Source organism: Neodiprion lecontei, chromosome 5, assembly GCF_021901455.1.
Source record: "Neodiprion lecontei isolate iyNeoLeco1 chromosome 5, iyNeoLeco1.1, whole genome shotgun sequence".
Lineage (NCBI taxonomy): Eukaryota > Metazoa > Arthropoda > Insecta > Hymenoptera > Diprionidae > Neodiprion > Neodiprion lecontei.
The window spans coordinates 19,413,571-19,437,735 of NC_060264.1; the positions used below are offsets into that span (position 1 = coordinate 19,413,571).

General features: G+C 37.3%; 2 protein-coding genes across 4 annotated transcripts; one reads left to right on the plus strand and one right to left on the minus strand.

Moving 5' to 3' along the window:
- Positions 1-71: 71 nt before the first annotated feature.
- LOC107225950 lies at positions 72-1,136 on the minus strand. Its single transcript, XM_046739766.1, has 2 exons — positions 945-1,136; positions 72-801 (listed from the first exon to the last, which is right to left on the minus strand). The coding sequence occupies exons 1-2, from the start codon at positions 1,132-1,134 to the stop codon at positions 407-409; spliced, it is 585 nt and encodes a 194-aa protein (XP_046595722.1). The 5' UTR covers positions 1,135-1,136; the 3' UTR covers positions 72-406.
- Positions 1,137-3,941: 2,805 nt separating this feature from the next.
- On the plus strand, positions 3,942-20,534 carry LOC107225951 (ATP-binding cassette sub-family C member 4-like). Of its 3 annotated transcripts, none has more exons than XM_046739760.1 (18): positions 3,942-4,071; positions 4,416-4,543; positions 4,923-5,067; positions 7,614-7,724; positions 8,115-8,490; positions 9,348-9,479; positions 10,818-11,009; positions 11,714-12,022; positions 13,012-13,452; positions 14,620-14,925; positions 15,199-15,333; positions 15,438-15,954; positions 16,094-16,324; positions 17,407-17,643; positions 17,729-17,991; positions 18,606-19,051; positions 19,461-19,590; positions 19,688-20,534. In XM_046739760.1, the coding sequence occupies exons 3-18, from the start codon at positions 4,985-4,987 to the stop codon at positions 19,859-19,861; spliced, it is 4,083 nt and encodes a 1,360-aa protein (XP_046595716.1). In that variant the 5' UTR covers positions 3,942-4,071; positions 4,416-4,543; positions 4,923-4,984; the 3' UTR covers positions 19,862-20,534. The 3 variants fall into 3 exon arrangements, with proteins under 3 accessions (XP_046595716.1, XP_046595717.1, XP_046595718.1); XM_046739761.1 differs by having other exon boundaries at positions 4,416-4,501; XM_046739762.1 differs by lacking the exons at positions 3,942-4,071; positions 4,416-4,543; positions 4,923-5,067; ... (1 more) ...; positions 8,115-8,490; positions 9,348-9,479 and adding an exon at positions 10,384-10,407.
- The last annotated feature ends 3,631 nt before the right edge of the window (positions 20,535-24,165 follow it).

Here is a 24,165-nt window from a genome sequence, read left to right on the forward strand (position 1 = left end):
GAGTAAAAGGATCGACAAATATTGGGATTCATTATGATTTCAATCCCGCAATATGTAAAACAAGTAAAACATTTACTCCACAATCTATTCAATAATCTTGTGCTGTTTATTACGAATACGCATTCTTATTTCACTCTCACGGTTTGCAACGACGAATTTACGTTTTAACGTTTTTTTTCTTTGATCTTGTAGCTTAGGTAATTCATTCGGATAAAAGTTCTCTGTCCGATGAAAGGCTTCACGACAGGTTCTGGTAAGGTTGTCAGACGCATGACTCTTTTAACTAGTTTTGCCACTACTCCTTTTCCCTTTTGCAGACATGCCGCATCTCCCGATTCACCGTGATGTTTTTTGAAGTATTTTTCAAACCTTAGAGCATTTGTAGCCCATTCAGCGGATGGTACTGTCAGATCACCATATGAGAGACGCTGAGTCCAGTTTGGAAGTGCATAATTGTGGTCTGCCATCCGTACGTAAAAATAATCACCAAGATTGGGATAGGTATCGCGGTATTTTCTTGCCACCCACCCAGCCAAGTAATTGATTGCGTCGTCTGCTGTTTCTCCTTCAAGGTAATTTCTATTACGAAAGCCGTGGTGATTGTTGCTGCTGCTACTAGAAGCAAGTGATGATGTACCGACACCATCAAGGATCTCAAAATCACTTCCAAGAAAACTTCGATTTCCAATTTAGGTTCAGGCACGCTGATCGAAGCTCGTTGAAGAACTTTTGCCACAACGTATTCGTCATGTGCAATATCGACAGTGTTTGTATTTCTCTGTACAATACCTGGATTCTTTCCTGTAACAAAATATGTCGGACATACAAACATGAGTTCAATTTTTATTTCTTTATTCGTCTATATATTTATTTATTTATCCTAGGAGTTGCAAGGTATCTATCTGATTATTTTTTGTTTACTTCAGGTATCAGAGAACACTCACCCAGGACTATCATGCGTATTCTTAATAATGCATTCATTGGGGCAGGATGGTCATCTAATGCACCGCGAGTTCTGAGCTGAGAAAAAAAATTTTCCAAGGAATCTCGATTCAGTTTGCGCGTCAGTATATATGATATATCATAGCGCACTTTTAAATCTTTTCGAAGAGCCTTTAATGAGTTGATCGACATCATTAAACCTTTTGAAACGTTTGAAGTGGTTTGTTTTCAATACAGCGCATGCAGTGTATGGCGTGAAGCATTCTGTCGAGTATTTCAGTTTGCGCCTCCAGGTTCATTCCAAATCCACTTCTTGAAGAAAAAACTGGTACTACAGGTCTGTATGAATTAATGACGTCAAACCACGAATTAACTAACTCAATAAAATCTCCAGTATTCATTGCGAGTGCCTTATCGACTGCAGGATGATGATGTTTCAAAGCAGTAGCAGTAGAGTGAGAAAGAAGTTGAGACGCAAGGGATACATCCTGTCGCCGACTGCCGTTGCAGGCAATGTGTAAAGTTGATAATCCAGGCAGTGGATAATTCAAGATTGATCTCATATAAATGTAGCATCGCTTACTAAAATATCTCAGGGTAAAGTCAGTTGAGATTTCTTCTGTAGTGCAATTGATTGGTTTTTATTTTTTTTTACCGAGCATAACGTTAAGCTGATTACATATGAACACGGAGGACAAAACCTGTTTTATTTTTGAGGTTAATTCCTTTTCGAAATGCTTCTTCGATTTCAAATATCGGTTGAGATTTTGTAAACGTTTTATTGTGGATCTTGCAAGACGTTCCTCGGATGTTATTTGCCATTGCAATTTTTCATTCTCAGTCTCAAGATTTTGAATTTTTTCTCTCAGAACATTAGCCTCGTTATTTTCGTTCGTTGTTTCATCAACTGCGAGTTGTAATGGTATGAGCATGTGTGCTCTCTTATGATAATTGCACGTCGGTAGGTTACGATACAGAGAGGGTGCAGCCATAATTTTTAGCTGGGACGTAACAAGTTTGTAGAAAATTATCTTATTGATATTTTTGTCATAAAACCAATCGTTTTAATTATATTCAAAAATGTGTATGGTTAACCTGGAATCACTGTTGTCACGAGGCATTTACTCGAATAATATGGCACTAACAAAAGTTTACATTATACTAGAATATTATTTCAACGCAATCCACTGAATATTCTAGTTATAATGGAGTTATCACGATGAAAATTATGTAAAACCGTCAAGAAACATACCTACCGCTATGTAGAAGGATCTACGACGGCCTAACGCTACGTCATCAGTCTATCCCCACTATAGCTATAAGATTGTAACGTGTCAGAATTCGTCTAGAATTTTTCCCGCCCGATTCCATGTACCCGATTCATACAATATCGTAAATTCATTCCGCCGATCGGCAAAGAAATGAGTGCGCTCGGTAAAATACTGCCGGAGCACGGCTGGAAACGCCGAGCTTCACTTGACTTGCCGCGTGGTACCGACTCCGTCGCTATCGTCCCGCAAACAAATTATCACATCATCATCAATAGATAGGGCCTAGTTAGTTGTATGAATCAGCCGATCAGAGCTGCTCATAAATATTGAAGTGGCACATCGCCGATTGTACTTCGATTCTTCTGACTGTGAAAATCTTTCGAATTTGCTCATAACGTTGGAAGTTAAATCATAGAATTCTTCTTATTGGCATGGGCTTTCGCGGATCATACTTGGGTCTTTCTGCTTGGCGGGACTTCTGACATTACGAGTATAGGTGGCGCCCTGGTCGATTTTTGGAGATATATACGTCAACATCGAAATCGAGCAGGGCGCACAGTAGAAATTTCAAAACATAGGTTTTTTTTGCCTCAAAGATGCCTTAACTGCTGAAAAATGATATATTCAGAGGATTATGCTGGTGGGATCAATACCTTAGCACTTGAACCCCTACGACCTTAGTATCCATCATTTTTTTTACTACTCAAAGGTTTCAAGTGATTCAGCCATCTCGGAACTTTTGGGACACCCTGTATTTTTATACGATTATTCGGAAGAATTGATCGATTTTCTAAACTCCCATGTCCTCATGAAGTTGGAACTTATTGATTCCATCAGTATTCTTCATGTTGATGCTCCACAAAGACAATATGGATAAATTATTACTTCTTTAATAATTTAAATCCTCAAATACAGTACAGTATGTACCTCAGAATGAGAATCAGACAACTCCATCAGATTTTTAACGTTGATCTTTCACAAGAACATTGTTGTTGAATTATCGGAAATCTTCCACAACTTCGGCTGCAATGCTACAATGAATACGATTTCCCTCAAAATTACAACGTGACAATTACATCAGTTTACTTGGTGTTCTAGTCACAAACAGTGGTATCTATATGTAGTTACGGTCTCGTTACCAACCAATACGTCGAATCATTTTAACTAATTTCTCCGACTGGTACACTCGTTCTTCTTCCTTATTCTGCCACATGTTTCGCAATTACCAACGCCTGAGACGCTATAGGAATGACATATCTTTGGTTGAAAATTCATCTGTTTCATTGACTAAAGTGTACTTTGTAGTGCAAAGTGTAATTTCACTGCCTATCGTTCCTCCTTGATAATAATTAAATAGCAAATATGGATGAACAAAAAGATGTCAGTCAACATAATCATCACTTACAAACGATCATGATTGGACTTTTTATACTTGGCAGCCTCATCCAAACTCGGAGCACCGCAACTTCAGTAGCGATGAAAGGCTTTTCAAAGTATATATAATAGTAATTCAGTGACGTTAATTTTTTGAAACCATTGTTAAGCATTATTCCAAGATTCTCTGCAATACATGCATAATTTCCCAGTGTGTGTGGAAAAATAAATTATTTCTCGGCGCGTAGACTTTTCGAATCCATATCTGCCTTTCTGCAGATAATAAATTGACGAGCGTGCTCAACATATCAGGAAGAGTAGCTCGAACGATTTGAAAGAAATTTTGGATAGTAAAAAATCGAGTATTCGATTGCAATATTTTACCACATCCAGTTAAAGAATTGTGGCGGACACTGTGATTAAAAAAAATCTATATTAGGCGTGTAGTGATTAAAAAAAAATGTTTGATAATGTTGAAAAAAAAGTAAGTGAATTCTGCAGAAGCATATGATGAATAAATTCAATTTCATAGAATTTCCGCATTTTACGGGTAATTTTTCATTTCCTTTATTCCGTACCGTCGATATTTTTTTCACGCATCAAGCGCTAACTCGCCAATACTTGCATTATCTTGCACAAATTATATATTGCAATAGATGTACGCATCTACAAGACTGATAACAGTTTAGTATTAGTATTCCCATTAGACGTTGAGCATGATGACTTTCACGGCATTTGCTAAAGTTGACCTCAATATATTTGATATTCTTTTCAAACTCGGAACACCTGATCTCACAGTCTGCGGCCAATTGATCGTTCTAATTACAGAAGACGTTACGTCGTCGTTACGTGCGAGTGGATTGAATTGGATATAATATGAAAGGAAATATGTGAAATCAATAGTGCTAAAAACAGTAAGTTACCACGTGTGTATTGAAAGTGATGAATTTTCGCAAGTACGTATATTTTTTGTTGATCGGTTAGCGAATTTGGATGAGGGATTGGAACTTTGAATGGTTTATTTTTTATCTAGAATTTTTTACGGATGCTGTTAGTATATTTTAAACAATTTCAGATCACATATTCTACCACTTTTCTCAACATTTCCTTACCAATTATATTGAAGAATTTTGCATTACAGTTCAGTTTTCTTGAATTTCTTTTTACATTTTTGAATTACATTCTTTTTTTTAGAGAGTAACGAATCGCTACAAATTCCGGATAGGCAAAACAAGAAGTACTCGAAATTAGTAATTTACGAATTAGAAAAGGCGGTGAGGAAAAAAAAAATTGTTGCCAAAACAATATTGACTTTAATTTTTTTTCACTTATTAGGTTGAAAGGAATAGTAAATACAACAGGAAACTATTGTTATACATAAAAGAAAAAAAGTTATTATGGACGTCGGGGATCGAAAAGAATGCAGGCGCCGGAAAAATATTGAAGAATCGTCCAATTTTTTGAGCGCACTGTTTTTCGGGTAAAGTATGATGATTATTCCATTGTCATCAATGTCATAAATCATCCCCAAAAAATTACAAAAAACGACATTAGTTGCTCCAGCTCCAAAAAATGATCTTCATTTGGAATCGAAAAAATTCTTCGCAATATAACTACAGCAAAAATTTCGTTTATCTTGCAAAATTAGGTATAAAAATAATGGAAAATGTTTTTTTTTTCGAGGAGATGATTAACACTCAAAGTAAACATGACGCATAATGTCGAATTCTTTGCGGACCAAATTGGAGAAATATCATGTACCATATTATATATATTATATACGGTTCAAAATGGTAAAATATTTAATTTCGAAATATTTCGAGTACGCGATCAGCTACGATTTGAAACTCAACGGTTTCTCAATGTTCGAATACTCACAGATTAAGTCGTGGACGCTGTTTTTATCGACATTTTAGAAATATTTATCGGCACATAAAGGCGGCCGTGAGGAGTAATCCACGTTAACTCGATTGGGCCCTTACTTCACAGATTTACCCAAAGATTTATTGTGGTTGCTCACTCACTGTAAGAAATATTTTTCAGTTATCATTGATGTTCTTTCAGCTCCCGTTTCTCAGGTAACGAATTTCGATGTCTTCGTATTCAAACTTTTCAAACGATTGTATTTCGAAATTGAAGGGTTCTGTGGCAAAAAATATACACCACAGAAAGGACTGCGTTTTATCTTTTCTATGCGAATAAGTGAAACATTTTTTTTTTTTTTTGGGGGTTACGGAATAGATAGTCACAATCAAATAAATAGAAAATCTCGTTATACCAAAAACCCCCCTATTTGAGTTTTCGTTTTTTTACATGAGTTTTTACGACTGAAGAGGAAACTTTTAATACTTTGTTCAAGATAGTTTGAGCCTTTGTTTAGAAGTTACAGAGTTTTAAGAACGGATAAGGATTTTCTATTTTTTTATAAATTCATTCATTTACGAATTTTAGTAACTGTATCGAAAACTCTACGGATCCTAACACTCATTTTCAATCATTCCAACCAAAAGTAAAAAGTTTACAATTATCAAAGATGATCTCATCTAACCGCGTTCGTGCCAACAATTCGCTGAATGTGATAAGGTGGTTTGCTTCGTAGACACAAAAACTACACTGCTTCATACGGATGATAGACGGTGAAGCATGCGTAAAAAAGTATTTTGCATCCGTTGAACACCAAGTCCACCATATATTGAAAACCAATAAATAAAAGGTTCCGCCATACTAGCTTGTTCCCGAGTTTCAATTTTATTCTTCTTTTCTCTATTGTAGTTACAGCTTTTTACAGCACAAGTGATATTATATCGACATTCTGCTACTCCTGTGTACCATGCACGGCAATATTTCTCCAAGTTCTCAGTAATAAAGGCACAAGCCATTTCGGTCAAAGTATTAAGAATTTCGGCTTGATTCATAGGATTTCATGTAAAACTGTGAAAAATTCAAAAGGGGCGGGGGGGGGGGGGGGGAGGGAGTCCTTTTGTAAAACAGTATTTTATACATAACAATATATTCCGTAAGTCCAAAAAATTGTGAAAATTGAATTACAGAGATGAAATAAACGGCGATCATTTTTGTAGTATGTATTTCTGCCGTATGTTGCGGGGTGCCTGATTGTGATCATGGTGTAAGTACATGAGATGTACTCTAAACGGAGACGCGCGGTAGCAAAGTGACGTGATAAGACCCCACCTGACATATACTTACACCATAATTGTGATCACGACGAGCGGCTATCGATGATCGCATTCACACCTAGCCGTGGAGTTATTACGGTCTATTTCGGGTTCGTAACCCGTCGACTAGGCAAACGTACAAGAGCGAAGAGGAAATTAGAGGATCTTACATTGAAGAGTCTAATGTTCGAGTATATAATTCATTTATTGCAAAACAAGTGGTGATGCGGAGAACGAAGAAGGGAGGAGAGGTGAATTCACGTGTTGGGGGAACGGAAGATGACTTGAGAGTGTGAATATATGAGGGGAAGGATGAAGGGCACTGGCTAGTTGCAGTTTGGGTGTAAAGGGAGGATTATGCTGATGCGGTATGGAAACCGAGACAGTGAGGTGGCGATATGACGAGGATGCAGGGTGCAAAGTAACTGTAAGAGTCTGGGTAAAGAATCCGAGTTCTGAAGGACGTAACGCGTGCAATCCTTCGATTTTGAAATACGATCCATCGAGAAATTTGAATACCGAAAAGTGAAAATTCTGTAGCTCCAAAACGAAAACTGACAAAGAAACTTTCACAACACACGAAAATTTCTTACAATGAGTGAAATACCACAATAAATCGGTGTCAGGATCTGTTCGAGTTGACGGGGACCACCCCGGGTGTTTATAGATAATTCAATGTGACGATATAATTAACACGTAGACATTTTTTTACCTTATTGTAGGATCTTGCTTTCTTGTGTCGCAATTTGAGTCGATGCATTCGTTACATGATTCAGAACAAAAACGTAAATCACGAATTTTGCCGGCTAAAGTACAATCATCGTCACATGTTGAACATATTTGCATACAGATGGACACTGCCAATTTTCTGGAAGGGGGCAAAGCATGATTTACAGATAACAGATTTGTACGATCCCTTGAAATCCGATGAATCTGAACAACTCGGCGATCATCTGGAAAGGTAATTCTGTATCCGAAAAATTATATTCAAAAGTTCAACGCAAGATAGCTGTTTGTATATCATAGGACCACTCTCTTACAGCAGAGTGTGTAGTAATAAATACTTTGAGTACGTTTAAAATAAAAAAAAATTTGGTTAACAATATTCGCCCGAAACTTCTATTGCCTCGAATAGTTTTCTAATTTTGAATATTCCGAACAGCTATTAATACGATTATTATTATCAGTGATATCGCACATAATTCGGAACATTTGTGGTTCCACGATATTTTACCAAATCTAGGGTGTTATTTAGTTATTTAGGGTGATGATAATCGGGCTCAAATTCATCGAGTTTACAGCTGTCTGCTTTCCTGGAAATGAATGTAAGTCTGTTTATTTATGGAATCAGAGAGTGGATCAAGGAATTGGCTAAATCTGAAGCTACGAGGATCCTGAATAAAGATGGCGAAAAGAAGCGAACGAGGCAACCGAGCCTTGGATGGGCGCTAACGCGGATATTCTGGCTGCCTTACATGGTTCAAGGGCTGTTCGTTTTCTTCCTCTGCGTGGTTCTATACGTCGTTGAACCGGTTCTCCAGGGGTGGATCATCGAGTACTTCGATCGGGTCGAAAGTGGCATCACACGAAGCATGGCTCTCATTTACGCCGGACTTTTGGTCCTCGTGATATTCGTCGGCATACTCATCATGCACCACACTGATCTCCGCACACAGCAAATCGGGATGCGCGTCAGGGTTGCCTGCTGTTCTCTGATTTACAGAAAGGTAATCAGTTGCGTGAATCGATTGGAAAATATGACGAAAATCCTGATACACGATTACAAAGAGTCTTGGACATTACTTGGGAAAATATCGAGCTTGTATTGCCTGGCGATATGACAGAACAAGAAGAATTCCAGGGTACTGAAAAATGTTAACGGGGGACTCCGGTGAGGGTTTGATAACAAAATTGAAATTATGGCAGTACGCGTCCTAAAAAAAATTTTTATCTTCTGCTATGGAATAGTACGCGCAAGCAACTTTTTGCAGCAAGTTTTCAGCGCGTAAAAAGTTCCTTGGGTATACACTTTCATCCTCGCTTTCATCGCGGAAGATTGAGGTCTTTTTTTAGGTCGCACACTGGCATAGTCTCAATTCTGTTGTAAGGAATTTTTTATCACATCTTTTTCAATCATTTGAAAAACGAAAAACTCGATATTATCGAAATTCTATCGGCATTCCTCCTTAAAAGAAGCTAGAAATGTGATGGTTTCAGCTGTTTCTTGAAAATCCAGAAAAACGCACAAATTTTCGGCGCTGGTGCATTTGAAAAATTTGGAAAAAATGCACCGCAGCTACAATCAACTCTGATTACGACCCATTGAATCCTGAGAATCAAATCTGAGTTGTTTACAGAAAAGACGCTTTCGAGATATAAAATTTGTGTTCGAATCAGATGAAATGTCAATCTGCCAATGGATACACAATTCAATGAAATTTTGTTCTTTTTCACACGTTTATAAAGAGTTAAATATCTCAGATTGTTTTGCAAAATTTAAGGAGTACTGGATAGACAAGACTGCACGCAGGCGAGAAGTAAGGTGTTATAAGTATCAACCGCATTTGAATCCTTGCATTTTCAGGTTTTACGTCTTGATCAAAATGCGGTCCACAACACAGCAGCTGGCAAAGTTGCAAATTTAATAAGCAACGACGTGGCTCGATTTGACAGCATTTTTATATTCCTTCATCATTTTTGGATCATGCCAATACAGGTAATATTACAAAGTAATAAACTATTTCATTCGGGTAGGTTGTGATTTTTGACATAATCTCTACAATTCCCAAAGTCGAAATTTTCTTGATCCCACGAATTGAATAATCCTGTTGTGTTTAGTAATTATCAAATACTGCCAGTGAAAGATCTGTCGATAAAACCACAGCAACGGTAATAAATGAGAATGCTTAAGATTTTTGAGTAGATTATAGTACACTATTATATATAGTACACATTATAATACACGCTCATAAAGAAATTACAACAGCTCAATAAAGTCCGAGCCGAAGATACGTACAATCGTGTTTGAAGTGTTACAATTTTTTAGGTAAAATATAAGTATATGTTCACTCAAGACACAAGTGATTAAATATATCACACCCTTAAAATTATGGTTGAAAAAATGATAACCTCATGTAAGAATCGTTCTCCACCGACTGACCCGCATTTTTTTTTATCCTCTCGGATCTGTTTCATAATTGGTTGTAGGTATATTAATACTACTTAAAGGTAATGACGGTGAATTTTTCCAGATTTTTTAATTTTACTTAAATACACATAACTTAAATAAACATAACTTATTCTTTGAGTACGTAACAAAAACGGAGAAAAATTCACAGGAAATACCTCTGAGTATTTCTACTATTCAACCAATTATGGAACAGATCCGAGAGGATAAAAAATCAAAAGTGGCTGAGTTGGTGGACAACGCCTCACAAATAGATGAAGAAAAATGATTTCAGAATATACTGGTAAGTCCTGCGTCGAAACCTCGACATATGTTCAAAGTTTTTGTATACTGAGAGAAAATTGTTCAACTCATCAGGCTGCGTATGCGTAAAATAATCAAACTAAGTATATCTTGTTTGTACAGAAAGATTTATTATTCGGTGAAAGGGTGCTGCGGGAATTTTTGTGTCTGCAAGGTAGGGGAGCCAACTTACTTGAAACAGATTATGAGACGTCAAACGAGTTGAAATTACATTGTTACGATGACTTTCATCGGTCCTTAGTCGTCATTCAGTGAACGACAAAAGTTTGCAAAGCCTTTCTGAATTGCTACACAAACTGTTTGTTCAGATCTGCTTGACTTGAAAAAAATTCGCATCTTCTGCATAACCTCTGCAAGCCGATTTTGACAGCTCATGTTTGAATTGATCGGCCTGCAATAAAATATGATAAGGCTCACGCATGCGCAGTTGAACGATCAGTTTGCTGAGTTTCACCGTTTCTTCTCGGTGATCTGCAAATGCTTGGCAATAAAATTGAAACGTATATTCATTTTAAAACTTTGTGTAAAACGCTTTCGACGTTTTATTGTTTTTGTAAACTTTAGCTGGCGATAACTGGATACGTGATGTGGCTATCAATTGGCGTCGCCGCGTTGATAGGAATCGGAGCCATGGTGACCCAGACGCTGCTTCTGCAAGGGTATTTCAGTCACGTCGGTGGAAAGTTGAGGGCTAAGATTGCTAGGAAAACAGACGAGAGGGTGCAACAGATGACCGAATTGATTTCTGGAATACAGGTGATGTTACAGGCAGACCCGTATTATTGGCAATTTTTGATTCTCTGACCAATAGATTCAACTTTCATATCATACTCGAAGTGGGATACAATGCACAACAAGTTTCATTTGTCGAAATTTTCAATTTGCTTTTTTAAATAAGTAACTGTCTTGCCTAAGAAATAAAGAAAAAACAAATGGGGCTCGTGTACTTTACTTGAAATTCAAAATTAATATGACGATTTCTTGCCCTCCGGCAAGCTGTAATATTTTTGTTCCTTCTTTATGTTCACATTTTTTTTCCGAAATTTGACGGCTTATCGATAGGTATCGGAATCCTGTGGAATATTTTTGAATCCAGTGAAAATATTGGAATGTATATAAAGTCACTGAAATTTATTGAAATCGGTTGGGATCCTAGACTCACGAATCGAAAGCAGACTAAATCTCCCGAATTAATTTCATATTTGTGTAAGTATAAAGCCGGTAAAATTGTAAAACTCACCGGAATTTTTGAAATCCATCTGATGTCGGTTATCACAATTATTCACATGAAATGGCTGGTAATATTCCTGAAACCTGCGTGTAATTTGAGTTGTATTTCAGCGTTCGGTGCATGTATTTCATTTCAAGCAAAATATGAGTCTAGTGCAATAATATGTAAAATTATTTTTCATCCTAAAGGTATAACCAACTAAGTTGGAATTTTTTTAATTACGTTGCAGGTGGTAAAAATGTATTCCTGGGAAAAACCGTTCATCAAAATGGTATCAAAAGTCAGAGATTTGGAGCTGAAATTTATAAGCTACGCTTCGTATTTGAGAGGATTTAATTGGAGCATAATAATGCTGTCGGGAAGAATCACCCTCTACTTGACGCTGATAAGTTTTGTCCTCAACGGAAATACGATCACAGCGGAAACGGCTTTCGTTAGCGTTGGTCTGATAAACGCGCTGAGAATATCATGCGGAGTTTACTTTCCCATGGCGCTCATCCTTGCCGGTGAAGCCGCTGTGTCCTTGGACAGATTAACAGTCAGTAATTCTATAATCGTATTACATCAACCAGGGAGATCTGTTTAGGCTTTCGTATATCTATTCGCATTTTGCGAGACAAACGAATCCATTAAACCTTGATTCCGAGGACAAAGATATCGGCTTCATAAGCTCACCAGACAAATTTTATGAAATCTGGTTTCACCACGATATACAAATCGGGCATTCCATAAAGTATTGATCAAGATCGGAAATTTTTCATTTAGTCTAAATTATTTCTTGCAGAAGTACTGGTCGAATGACAATGCTTTGATTTTTTCCATATATCTTCAATCATCCGTGTGTGATAATGAGATATTGTCATTTCAAGACCGCCCATATTTTTAAATCCAAAACAGTTTGCAAAATTCTGCGAAAATACAGCAACATTTTCCAGCCGTATTCAAAGATTGAGATATCAGTACAGCGAAAGTTGGATTTCAGAAATGAAAAAAAATCAAAAATTACTACTGAAATGCATTTTTCATATGAAAATGATCGACAAAGTTCCCGATAATATGAGTAAAAACTGTAACATCTCAGACATGAATGATTGAGAACAACCTCAAGAATCAGGACTTGTTTTTTGACCAGTACTCGCGTCTCAAAAATTCGAGATTCAATCGGAAATACTGATTTCTGATCCTGATCGATAATTGGTTGAATAATACTGTAGATATACTAATCGAAACCCGTTGTGAAAATATCATCTCAAAATTTAACCAAAAATAGTAAAACTGCGTTTAGGCAATAATTTTCATACAGCTGAATTAAGATTCCAAACAGCTTCTCCGAATTTTCGAAAATATTTGTTCGTTCTTATTTTAATCGTGGAACTAAAATCGTACTACATGAATCTTATAGTCGTTCATGTGACAGCCTGATTGTGAAAATAAACACGATTTAGTTTTTCAAATTCAAAAACCAATCTTATTTTGCGTAGACTTGACTAATTTACAACTGCAAAACCGATGATCTTGATTGAACAGGAGTTCTTACTTCTGGACGAAGTTAAATGCGTGGAAAAAGCTCGAATCGCCTGCACCGGAAACGAGCCTCGCAATGTGGATAGATTAGAAATACTTGAAAACGGAGTTGGAATACGGATGGACACGGTCGCGGCGAATTGGATTTTCGGCAACCTTCCTCCAACGCTGTCCGCGGTTTCTCTGGAAGTGAAAAACCGATGTTCGTGCGCGCTTTTCGGACCGGTTGGATCGGGCAAGTCGTCACTGCTGCATCTGATTCTGGGAGAGCTGGCGGTTGGCGCTGGGAAGCTGTCGTTTTTCACGGGGAAAGAAAGTGAAGCCGAAATAACCAGTCGGGATATTCGCGTCTCTTACGCCAGTCAAGACTCCTGGCTTTTCTCCGCTTCAATACGCGACAACATTCTGTTCGGTCTGCCGTACGAGAAGAAGCGGTACCAAGAGGTGCGTTTTCTGTTATTATTATGCAATTCGAAGGAATTTTAGAAATACGGAATTCTGCGGAATGTAACCGAATAACAAGCTGCTTATCTGGCTGACACTAATTGGACAGCTAGCGAACTTGACGCTTGAATGAACATTTTGAGTTCAGAATACATTATGTGACACTTTTTTTTCTGCAAGCTTAACATTCAATGACTTGGAGTTTACTGAAGCGATCGAATCCAAAATCTCATCCGCTCTCAGCTTAGAAGGCCCGCGTTTATTGAGACCAGAATCATGAAAATCCGTTGATCCGTTCTCGAGACATCATGATAGAAATATTTTTTTTATTTTGTTTAGCAAAAACATTGAAAACCACCGGGCTTATCAGCCTTAGAATCTGATCGTTTCACAGTTCAGAAGTGACGAGTTGATTGAAACCAGAATTATCAAAATTCATTGATACGTTCGCAAAGTGTTGGAAAATTGTATTTTCAATTTGGTTTTCGAAAAATTCAGGAAACAGGAAAATACAGAAAATCAAAATAGTTTTTAGGGAAAAAAGCCGCGTTGATCGAAACCGAGATCATTAAAATTCGTTGATTCGTACTCGAGATATCATAATTTGGATTTATTTTTTTTAGAATTTTAACGAAGTTTTCGATTTAGTTTTTCGTGAAAGACGAACAAAGAAGTAAAGGCTCTTCTCGGTAATTTTCAGGATTTATCAGTAAAAGAAGTTCTTCTTGCTTCTTACTCTGTAACGGCAAGCATCATTTCGACTGATTTTCTTTTGGAAAATATTTTCAACTGAAAAACTAGCTTTCACCCACTTTCAAGACTGAGAACGTCCATCAATTACGAGTGTTTGTAGATGAATCTAGATTTCATTCGCCTTTTGAGATAGAAAAGGTACTTTTGTTTACTTCTAATCAGTTTTTCAAACCAAAAAGTCACTTAACCACACCGCTGTAAATGTAAATTTCAAAATCTTGGATTTTTTTCTTCATTTACTTCCAACTTTCCATGAAATCAGAATCATATACCATCCTATCGAAAACCTACAAATTTCCTCATCTTTGAAAATTCTACTCGAAGACCTTTGTGCAACTGAATTAAGCTGAAACTTGAAATTTCCAATCCGTTTGAATGATTCTGTTAATCAGGATAAACAACTTCCATATACAGGTGACCGAAGCCTGCGCCCTTCTCAAAGATTTTGACCAACTGTCACAAGGGGATCTGAGTCTTGTCGGCGAGAGGGGAGCTTCTTTGTCAGGAGGTCAGAGGGCTCGAGTAAACTTGGCAAGAGCCGTTTACAGGGACGCCGATCTTTACTTACTCGACGATCCTCTCAGCGCTGTGGATTCTCGAGTTGGTCGTCATCTTTTCGAGAAGTGCATCAATGGTTTCCTAAAGTCAAAAACACGGATCATAGTTACTCATCAGCTTCAATATCTCGAACAAGTCGACACTGTTATTTTCGTTAATCGCGTAAGCTCGAGAAATGCTTTATAATCTGAAATATGATCAAGGAATTCATCATCGAGTCACTTGAAATCAAGTCGTCGAATTGTCACAGACACTAGACGTTTTCTGGATTCCCAACTACGAAATCATATGTTCTTTTCCAAGTTCGTTGTGAAGTGACCACGAATTCTTAGAGTCTCCGGGTCAAACTTACATTTCGTAACAGAATACATAACCCTGTCCGTATTAATTATTACCTACATGTGGCATCTGAATTACACTTGCTGCCTATTTCAGGGTACCGTTGAATGCCAAGGAACGTTCCAGGAGTTGAGTGCCTCAAACTTCCGGAATTTGATTTTCGAGAATTGTGAAAAATCCGACGATGCCGAGTCCACGGAAAAAGTGGACGCAGACGCGACAGAATTTGAGGTACTTTTGTACGCATGACGAATTTCAACTTCGCAAATATTGGTATTGACATGAAAATTTTCGAGAACATCTGGAATTAATTGAAAAATCAATTGTGTTTTCAGACAAAGGACGTAGTTCCAGGTAACGATGAACAGCAACTAAAACACACCGAGAGTATGCAGGAATTGGAAAACATAGACGATGAGGAAATGGCAACGGGATCAATATCAAGCGAAGTATACCGGGGCTATTTTTTTGCTGGTGGAAATCTGTGCACACTGGGGATCGTCGTTCTGGCCTTCGTAGCCGGACAAGTGGCGGCCAGTGGATGTGACTACTGGATGACGTATTGGACTAACCAGGAAACTCTCAAATCCACGTTGCAATCTAACAAATCCGTCGTTGGTGACATGGATTACAATAATTCCGTATCGCAGTGGGTCGATGAACGCGGATTGCTGCGACAAAATGTGGGAATTTGGGTCTATACCGCTTGCATCGCCGGATGCACTATCATCGTCGTACTGAGCAACATACTGTTCGTCAGGATCAGCATGAACGCAAGTCGCAATATACACAATGCCATGTTCTCGAACATTTTGGAAGCAACAATGAGGTTCTTCAACACTAATCCATCTGGTAGGTTTTCAATATCAGATAGCATGTTTGTGGAAATAAATTCCTTTCACCAGTTTCAGGTAGGGCAACTACTCTGACTCTTAATGATAGTTTTTGGTATAGGGTCTTGCGTTAATACATTCAAGAAATTTTTATTCAGGTAGAATCCTGAACCGATTTTCAAAGGACGTAGGTGCGATGGATGAGATACTACCAAAGGCAATAATGGAGATGATTATGATTTTTACTACAGTGATTGGATCGCTAGCAATGGTATTCATTGTCAACAACTGGATGATCATTCCGGCAATCGTTGTAGGGGGTGTTTTCTATCCCATGATGATTTACTACATTAAAACTGCGCAGGGTCTAAAGAGGTTAGAGGGCATCAGTAAGTGATAGTTGAGGAACCATTATGCGGCAAAAACTGACTTTTATGTGATGCAGATATCAATGTTTTCCTTGAGTGCCCTAAATTTTGAAGGTGTCACAAAATTGATGGTTGGTGTTTACTATTTGAACATCAGCAACCACATTTCACATAACTAATTAATGGGCACTACATACGTAGGTCAGCGTATGCTCATTCCGAAGTAAAACCACTCGGTCATCCCAAGAACAGAGGTACGCTAATCACTTATATTATAACGTTCGCCTGTTTTCTAGGGCAATTTTCTCGTGAAAATACCACACCGATGAATGATTTTGTCATCAAAATGGCATTACATACGTATAAGGACGAAATCGTCGAATTCTGTTAACCCTCAGCTGGCACACTTCCCCAGCATAACATAAATGGCATACTGGGACGTCTCATACCACAACCACTAAAATGCATATCGCCAGTCAATTACTGGTTGTTTCAATTTTCAAAAATTATCAGCGTATCTTACAACTGTTTTTCAAAACATAATACAGGTTATTTTGAAGAAATCAACACTAAGTCTGGAAAAATATTGAAACTCCAAATACATCGGAAAAATAAGTTGTTTTTTCTTTATATTTTTTCAAACATTTTTTTCTCCAATCTCATTAGTTTAAAAAGAACGTGAGCAAGGGTGTCACGTTTCGTACTCGACAAAGCCAGCTAAGGGTTAGTGATGTTGATTTAGAGAATTACGCTTGCGTCTCGTGACTTTTTCTCGACTCTTCCTCTCCCCCATGTGACAACGCGTGATGATTGCACAGGCCTCCCCACCCCCCTAACAGTGTTACGTGTTTTATGATCGGCCCTATAAAACGAGGTTCCTGACGTTCAAAAAGTAAACCACTATCAAGGATTTTTCAAAATCTTCCAAACTTATGGTAATACAGAAAAAAAAAATATTTTCATTTCATGGTGATCAGTTTTCGCAACATGCTGCTTCCTTCGGCGCACTTCTTTCGACCAATCACTAATGAATCAGATTTAAAAGCCATCATGCTTTGAAATTTTAAGAGTACTGTGAAATGTTGTGCGGTTGACCATTTCAGCGAAGAGCCCCGTTTTTTCGCTCGTCAGTTCAACCCTTGATGGACTGGTAACAATACGAAGCAGCGGACCCTTGGTCGAAAACTTGCTGCGAAAAGAGTTCGACCTTCATCAAGACACGCACACCACCGCTTGGTATCTGACTATTGCCACATCAACTGCCTTCGGTTTTGCCCTTGATTTAATTTCGTGGCTGTTTATCGCTTGCGTTTGCTTCTCGTTGGTTTTGATGGATGATGGTCAGTGTAATGTTCCGTTTTAATTATTTTATACTGCAGATAAGTACAGCGATAAAATCTGGAACCTCATTGCTACGATTTACAGAAAACACTTCCGGAGGGCTTGCTGGACTTGCTATCTCACAATCACTTATCTTGAATGCTATGGTTCAAGAGGGCATGAGGAACATCACTATCGTAATTTCTCAGATGACTTCGGTCGAACGACTGCTACAGTACACCAATCTACCCAAGGAGGGACCATTCGATTTCGACAACTCTCCTCCATCGGATTGGCCTTCGATGGGCTCTCTTGACTTCAAGGATGTCTCTATGACATATTCAATCGACAAGCCTCCGGCATTGAAGGTGTGTGCAACATATTTATTTGCTAGTGCTCTCAATTTATAGTCTCCATTGATATACTGAGGGATCAAAGGCTTCGAGAAATTATAAGTATGTCCATTTGGAAATAATGAATCTGAGACGGCTAATTTTTTACAATAAACAGTTCTGTTAGCAACACGGAGACATTTACAGCGCCATAGTCGGCCGAGCGCACATCCTCAAGTGTATTTTATATTTTGATATCCGTTATGAAATTTCAAGAAATTCAAAACGTGTCATCACCTTGATCCTATGATTTTGCGGAATTTTATGAGATTTACAGGACCTCATGGGGCCTTATGGGAATTTACGAGACTTTATATGGCTTCGTGAAATTGGTTTACAAAATTCAAAAGACTTCATGGTAGCCTATAACTAGGATTTCATGAAATTTTGAACTCAGGTGTACACCGAAGTTCAAGTGTAATCAATGCCTCGATTTGAACGACCTGTTCTTCTCTACGTTTCTCATGTTTGTCTCGTGATACTTTTTTTCTCTCAGGCTAGACTTTAAAACAATACAACCGCAGATGCACCATGAGTTTTTACAGAGTTGACAGTTTTCATGGCCGCATTTCTCTTTCGATCAACCGCAGGGTCTGAACTTGAACATTCGACCCGGCTGGAAAGTGGGAGTTGTGGGAAGAACCGGAGCTGGAAAATCCTCGCTGATTTCCGCGCTGTTTCGTTTGGTCGGAGACGGACTAGATGGGGAAATTTTTCTGGACGGAATAAGCACCAAGACCATTGGGTTGAACGACTTGCGGTCACGGATCTCGATCATTCCCCAGGAGCCAATTCTGTTTTCCGCGAGTCTGCGGTACAATTTGGACCCGTTCGAACAGTATTCGGACGCAGAGCTGTGGAACAGTATTCGGGAAGTGGAACTTGGCGGCGTCATATCTTCCCTCGACTTTTCCGTCGCCGGAGGCGGAGCCAATTTCAGCGTTGGACAACGCCAGCTGATCTGCTTGGCCAGAGCCATCCTCAGGAATAATCGGCTGCTCGTGCTCGACGAAGCTACTGCCAATGTTGATCCCAAGTCAGTAAATTCATCATAACATCGATTGTGAAATTGTATTGTCCGCTTATGAATTAATTGAAAAAAACGCCGTCCATTCATCGTATTCGCGTAGATGAAAATTACTTCCATTTCTTTTTTCTCGGCTTCTGGGTGAGCTGACTTTGGTTTATACCTCTAATGACACTTCAGACACGATGCGGAAACTTATTAAAAAATTGTATGAAAATCGGTTATGGAGTTGTTGAGATTATCGTGTATACAAGTGTGCGTTTAAATTTAATGCAGCGATATTTTTTCGAATGCAGCAGGAGAGATCAGTAACTTGATACTTTTGTTTCAAGAAGGACCAGACAAATCAGGTGTTTTATGAAACTGCATAGAGAAATTTGCTTTCAATTAGTCAATTCGATTTGTTTTAATTCCACAGCACCGATGCCTTGATACAAAGAACCATCAGACGAAGGTTCGTTGATTGCACCGTGTTGACAGTGGCTCATCGGTTGAACACGATAATGGACAGTGATCGAGTTCTGGTCATGGATGGCGGCCGCATCGTGGTGAGTGTATAATTTTCAGTTAGTTGTTGCAAGAATCGATTGCACAAGTAGAGCATCGATGATAAAACGGTACTCATTCTTCACGATGTTATAACAGGAGTTCGACCATCCGCATTTGCTGTTGAAGGATCGCGATGGTTACTTTTCACAAATGGTTCAACAAACCGGAAAAACGATGGCGGAAGAACTGGCGAAGATTTCTGAAAGCGCATTTCCTGAAACTTCGGAAATCGCGAGCGATGTAACAAATGATGGTGAAAAAATAGAATGAGAAGATCCCTTTTCAATAATTTTGCGTCCTTCATTTATTGTACGATCAAGGTGCTTGTTTGAAGTTTCACAATAACAAATTCCACTATTGCTGTACTTATGCGCAATTTCAATCGGATAACTCTCAACAATTTTTCATAATGTCGAATGGCACATCGATACATATAAGAATCTCAGATTTCTATATTAAACATTAAAAAAAAAAAGAATATAAAAACTATTGACATCCAATAAGATTAAATTATGAATAATCAACAGCAAGATGTAATCATTCATAATCATATATCTACTTGCAGTTATAACCCTGGACATAGGTAATTAGATTTTAAGATCTAGATTGAATTGAACAATTTTGCCTCGAAAATATAATGATCGGGTGCAATTACGTCTGCTAAGCATAAAAATCTGAAATTGGTTAGACGATTTTAATGCATCTTTGAAAAGTGAATATTCGTATGCAAAGGTATTCTTTGTAAAATAGTATTTATTCGTTACATCGAAGGTGATACATACTTCAGAATTTACCAGTTATACTCCTCCGCGGTCTCTATACCAAAATTTGTTCACATGTACATAGAATTTATATACAAATTTATGCGAAACGAGTCATGTGCGTAAAATTTATGAAATCGCATCATCTCATCAGCGGATTTGTTTACGATGAAACAACATTTTTGTAACAGAAATATGAAATAAATAATAATAAAAATGTAACTAGACTCGTGAAGCGAGTCCCGTATGATTTCCGAATATAAGATTTTTCACATCCTGTAATGTCTTACTTCAATAACGATTCAATCATGTTTTGAAGGATTAATCGAGAATATCAGCAACCATGTCAATGTTTTCAATACACATAAATATAATGAGAGTTCGTAATTTTCAGGCGAAAAGCTTACGCTTTAAAAAATATTCAACAAGGGAATAACCGACTTTCATTCCTGTGTTGCATATAGGACTTTATTTTCGACTCAACTCTGGCACATTATTGACTTAAGAAAAAACAGAAAAGAAAATCCAAGCAACGCATACAAATAGTGGCAAAGCTTCTCTGCCTAAAAAAATGTACTTTTGAAAAAAAATTAGGTTTAAACAAATCTTACAATTACCTACAATAAAAATAATTATCCGAAGTTTATTCTATATTAGGAACATCAACATTTTACATGATAATCAAATATAATACAGAGAGATGTAGTTCAAAATCGAAACGAAAGAAAACCAGAAAAATTTAGTGAGTCCTACAGTAGTCGTCAATGATGTACAACATCTAACCTCGGTAACAAACAAAATTTTCATAATAACATTACAGTCGTGCATGGCAATGAGTCGTGTTGTTCAAGAATAAGGTTAGCAGAACCATAATGTAAACAAACAGAAAACATATTCAAGGTGACGTCACAGAGGCTTGATATTTTATCCTTCAGTGTTTATATTATTGTTTTTGCTACTTTTGAGTGGACAAACTGGCATTTTCAGCAAACTGAATATACATAAATAAACAAGCAACCTATTTACGTGAATTCTATAACGTCATCTCGGATATGCGCAGACTGATTGCGAGTGAAAATCCATTTTCAGTTTTGACACACCTTATTTCCTTAAATCATGATAAGTTCGAGATTATGTAATTTCACTTTTCAGATTTCCCAGCATTCAAATATTCTGATTGGCTTGCAAAGTTTAGCCGACCAATCGGAAGGCTTGGAATGCTTGCAATAAAATAGGTACATTACGTCACAAGGGAATAAAGTGGAAGATTATTCCCGCGGGCTTGGTAGCTTCATCCATTTGACTGAAATTAATGACACCTGTAATTATCATCCGACACATTTTGAGAAGTTTAGGCAATTAAGCCCAAAAGTGTATTTCACAAAAATTCACTCGTTTTATCAAAAAATTAATTTCTAAGGCAAGGATAAAATACAATGGTACCATTTCAATCTTTGCCATAATGCGAAAGTTGATAGGTAAGTAAAAATTCCCTTTTCTGTTTGAACATTTTTCAAGACCTTAGAGTTAATTTTTTTCGGCTACTTTTAACCAGTTTATTTTTCCAATAACAACAAATGCCTGTGCAGGTAAATATACACCGTTTTAATACCCGTGAATTTGACGATATGATAAATCTGTGAATGCATCCAGCGGCAATGTAAAAGTATGTGTTTAAACGAGAAAAATTTTGCAAATCGAAACCTGAATATATTAGGCTCTTTGTTCAGGGATGAATTTTCTAGAAGTTCATCACCCGAATTTCTCCCTGTTTCCCACAGGGCAAAAAACTTGAAAAATGTCGACTTGAAAATCGCACAACAATACTGATAACAATAATGTTCCGATCTGTGGGCTAAATCTTCTCAAGGATAAATCGGCCGGATCATTTGAATCGAAAGTTTAAAAATTGAGGAAAGAGCGCTTAAAAATGACCAGTTATATTACTAGCGCTAATGATAGTGAATAACGCTAATGAATCACTATCCGTACTACATAATAGGAATACATTTGAACAAATTCCATTAACGAAACAAAAATTTCAAATTCGCTCAGAATCGTTTCCACCACGCAATAGGTATGTTATTAATTTTTACTGTTGTTAACGCAAGTAACATTCCCAGAAAATTTTTGACCGGGGTTTTCCTCTTTTTCCAACTTTTGATGAATCCTTGACCGAAATGTGCTTCAAAAATGTGTTTGTGTTATAATCACAGACGTCGTTGGTAGGATACGTAATGTGGCAATCGATTAGTCTAGTCACTACAGTGGCAATAGGGGTCATGATAATTCATATAATTCCACGCCAACACGGAAAGACGTTTGGTATAAATATTTTTATTTTATTGCGTATGCAAAATTGACATAAAATATAAAAATTCAGGGAATTTTTAATCGAGGTACTGTTTCAAAAATTTGTATAGTGACTATGAGACTGACGGGATGATATCTAATCTTTTTAGAATGACTCGTAAAAGCATTGGAATCTTACATTAAAAGAATTACAGTCTACGTAAGTCTTCGTATTAAAATCTGTAATGGACTTGAATGACTAAAATTAGTATCGAGATTTGGCAAGAATTACGTGTAATAAAAATATAAAATTACATCCAATTCTTATTTATACGTTACTTTCCATCGCTCAGTTTATTCACCTATGAAACCAAAGCATTTTTTATATCTTTTCTTGTAAGGATTTCCCAAATGAAACTCTGAGTATCGTATATTTTATACGACCTATTATATATTATATATTTCACTAAATATCGTATACGTTTGGAAGATTTGATACAGACAACTATTACCAAATACACACAACCACAATAATACAAGAGAAGCTTTTTGCTCATACGCGTATTATAATTATGTTCATCTGCGTCATAAATCAAATAAAAAATTTAAATGTCCGTTGGCAGTTTAACGGCGATTAAAGTCCGCTCGCCGAGAGTTTAGTATCGGAATGAGAGTATCGTTTTTTATCCTCTGAAATTGCGGATAACTAAATGCTGGAGTTGATTGCTCACACACTAGTGAAATCACGGGCTGCCTTTTTTTTTTTTTTATTGCATGTAACCGATTTGTAATTGTAACGTTTTTTTTTCTCACGGTAAGAACAGCCAGTTTTCATCTAATTAACGATGCAATGAAATGAAAAAAAAAAAAATTCTTTATCGACTAAAACAAAAGTTTAAGAGATGTAGGACAAAATATACAGAGAGGAAATAAACATGTGAAATTTAATAAAAAGTAACGTTCCAAGACATTGAATTTAGGAAAAGCGAGTTACAGGGACGCCAAGCCTTGAAAAATTGTTCGAAGGGCCGAAGGACAAAAATGCGGATGTCGAAAAAAACGACGACTTGAATTATTTATAAGACCGAAACTAAAACACACGCATTTCCCGAAATGTATAACACATTCAAAAAATACGGTTAATAGTATTCCATAGAGCGAATAGAATAACGGAACGCGAAGTTGAAGACATTCAATTATAGACCTGACAAAAAGATTCTCAAGTATTCATATACAGGGTGGGCGAAAGAAAAAACGAGACCGATTGAAACGTGAATAAAATCCGGACACGTTGATCGATTTCCAAAAACTTTATCTGACTTGAAACTAGAAGAATGAATCTTTGATATCGCGTTTGAAAATCTGAAAAATCTTTATTCACTGCTGAGATATACGCACAACAAGGCTCTGCAATACGAATCAATTTGGCGAGTCTCGATTTTTGACACTTGAATTGGACAGTGAAATTGAGACTCGTGTTTTAGTAATGAATTCGGTCTCGTTTTCGTAGGTTTTTTATAA

Excerpts from the sequence above, each read along its gene's own strand:
- LOC107225951 (XM_046739760.1), top strand. The coding sequence starts at position 4,985 with ATGGACGTCGGGGATCGAAAAGAATGCAGGCGCCGGAAAAATATTGAA. Across the intron at positions 11,010-11,713 it reads AATTGATTTCTGGAATACAG|GTGGTAAAAATGTATTCCTG; the intron begins GTGATGTTACAG and ends ATTACGTTGCAG. Across the intron at positions 13,453-14,619 it reads AGAAGAAGCGGTACCAAGAG|GTGACCGAAGCCTGCGCCCT; the intron begins GTGCGTTTTCTG and ends TTCCATATACAG.
- LOC107225950 (XM_046739766.1), bottom strand. The coding sequence starts at position 1,134 with ATGTCGATCAACTCATTAAAGGCTCTTCGAAAAGATTTAAAAGTGCGC. Across the intron at positions 802-944 it reads AATACGCATGATAGTCCTGG|GAAAGAATCCAGGTATTGTA; the intron begins GTGAGTGTTCTC and ends ATTTTGTTACAG.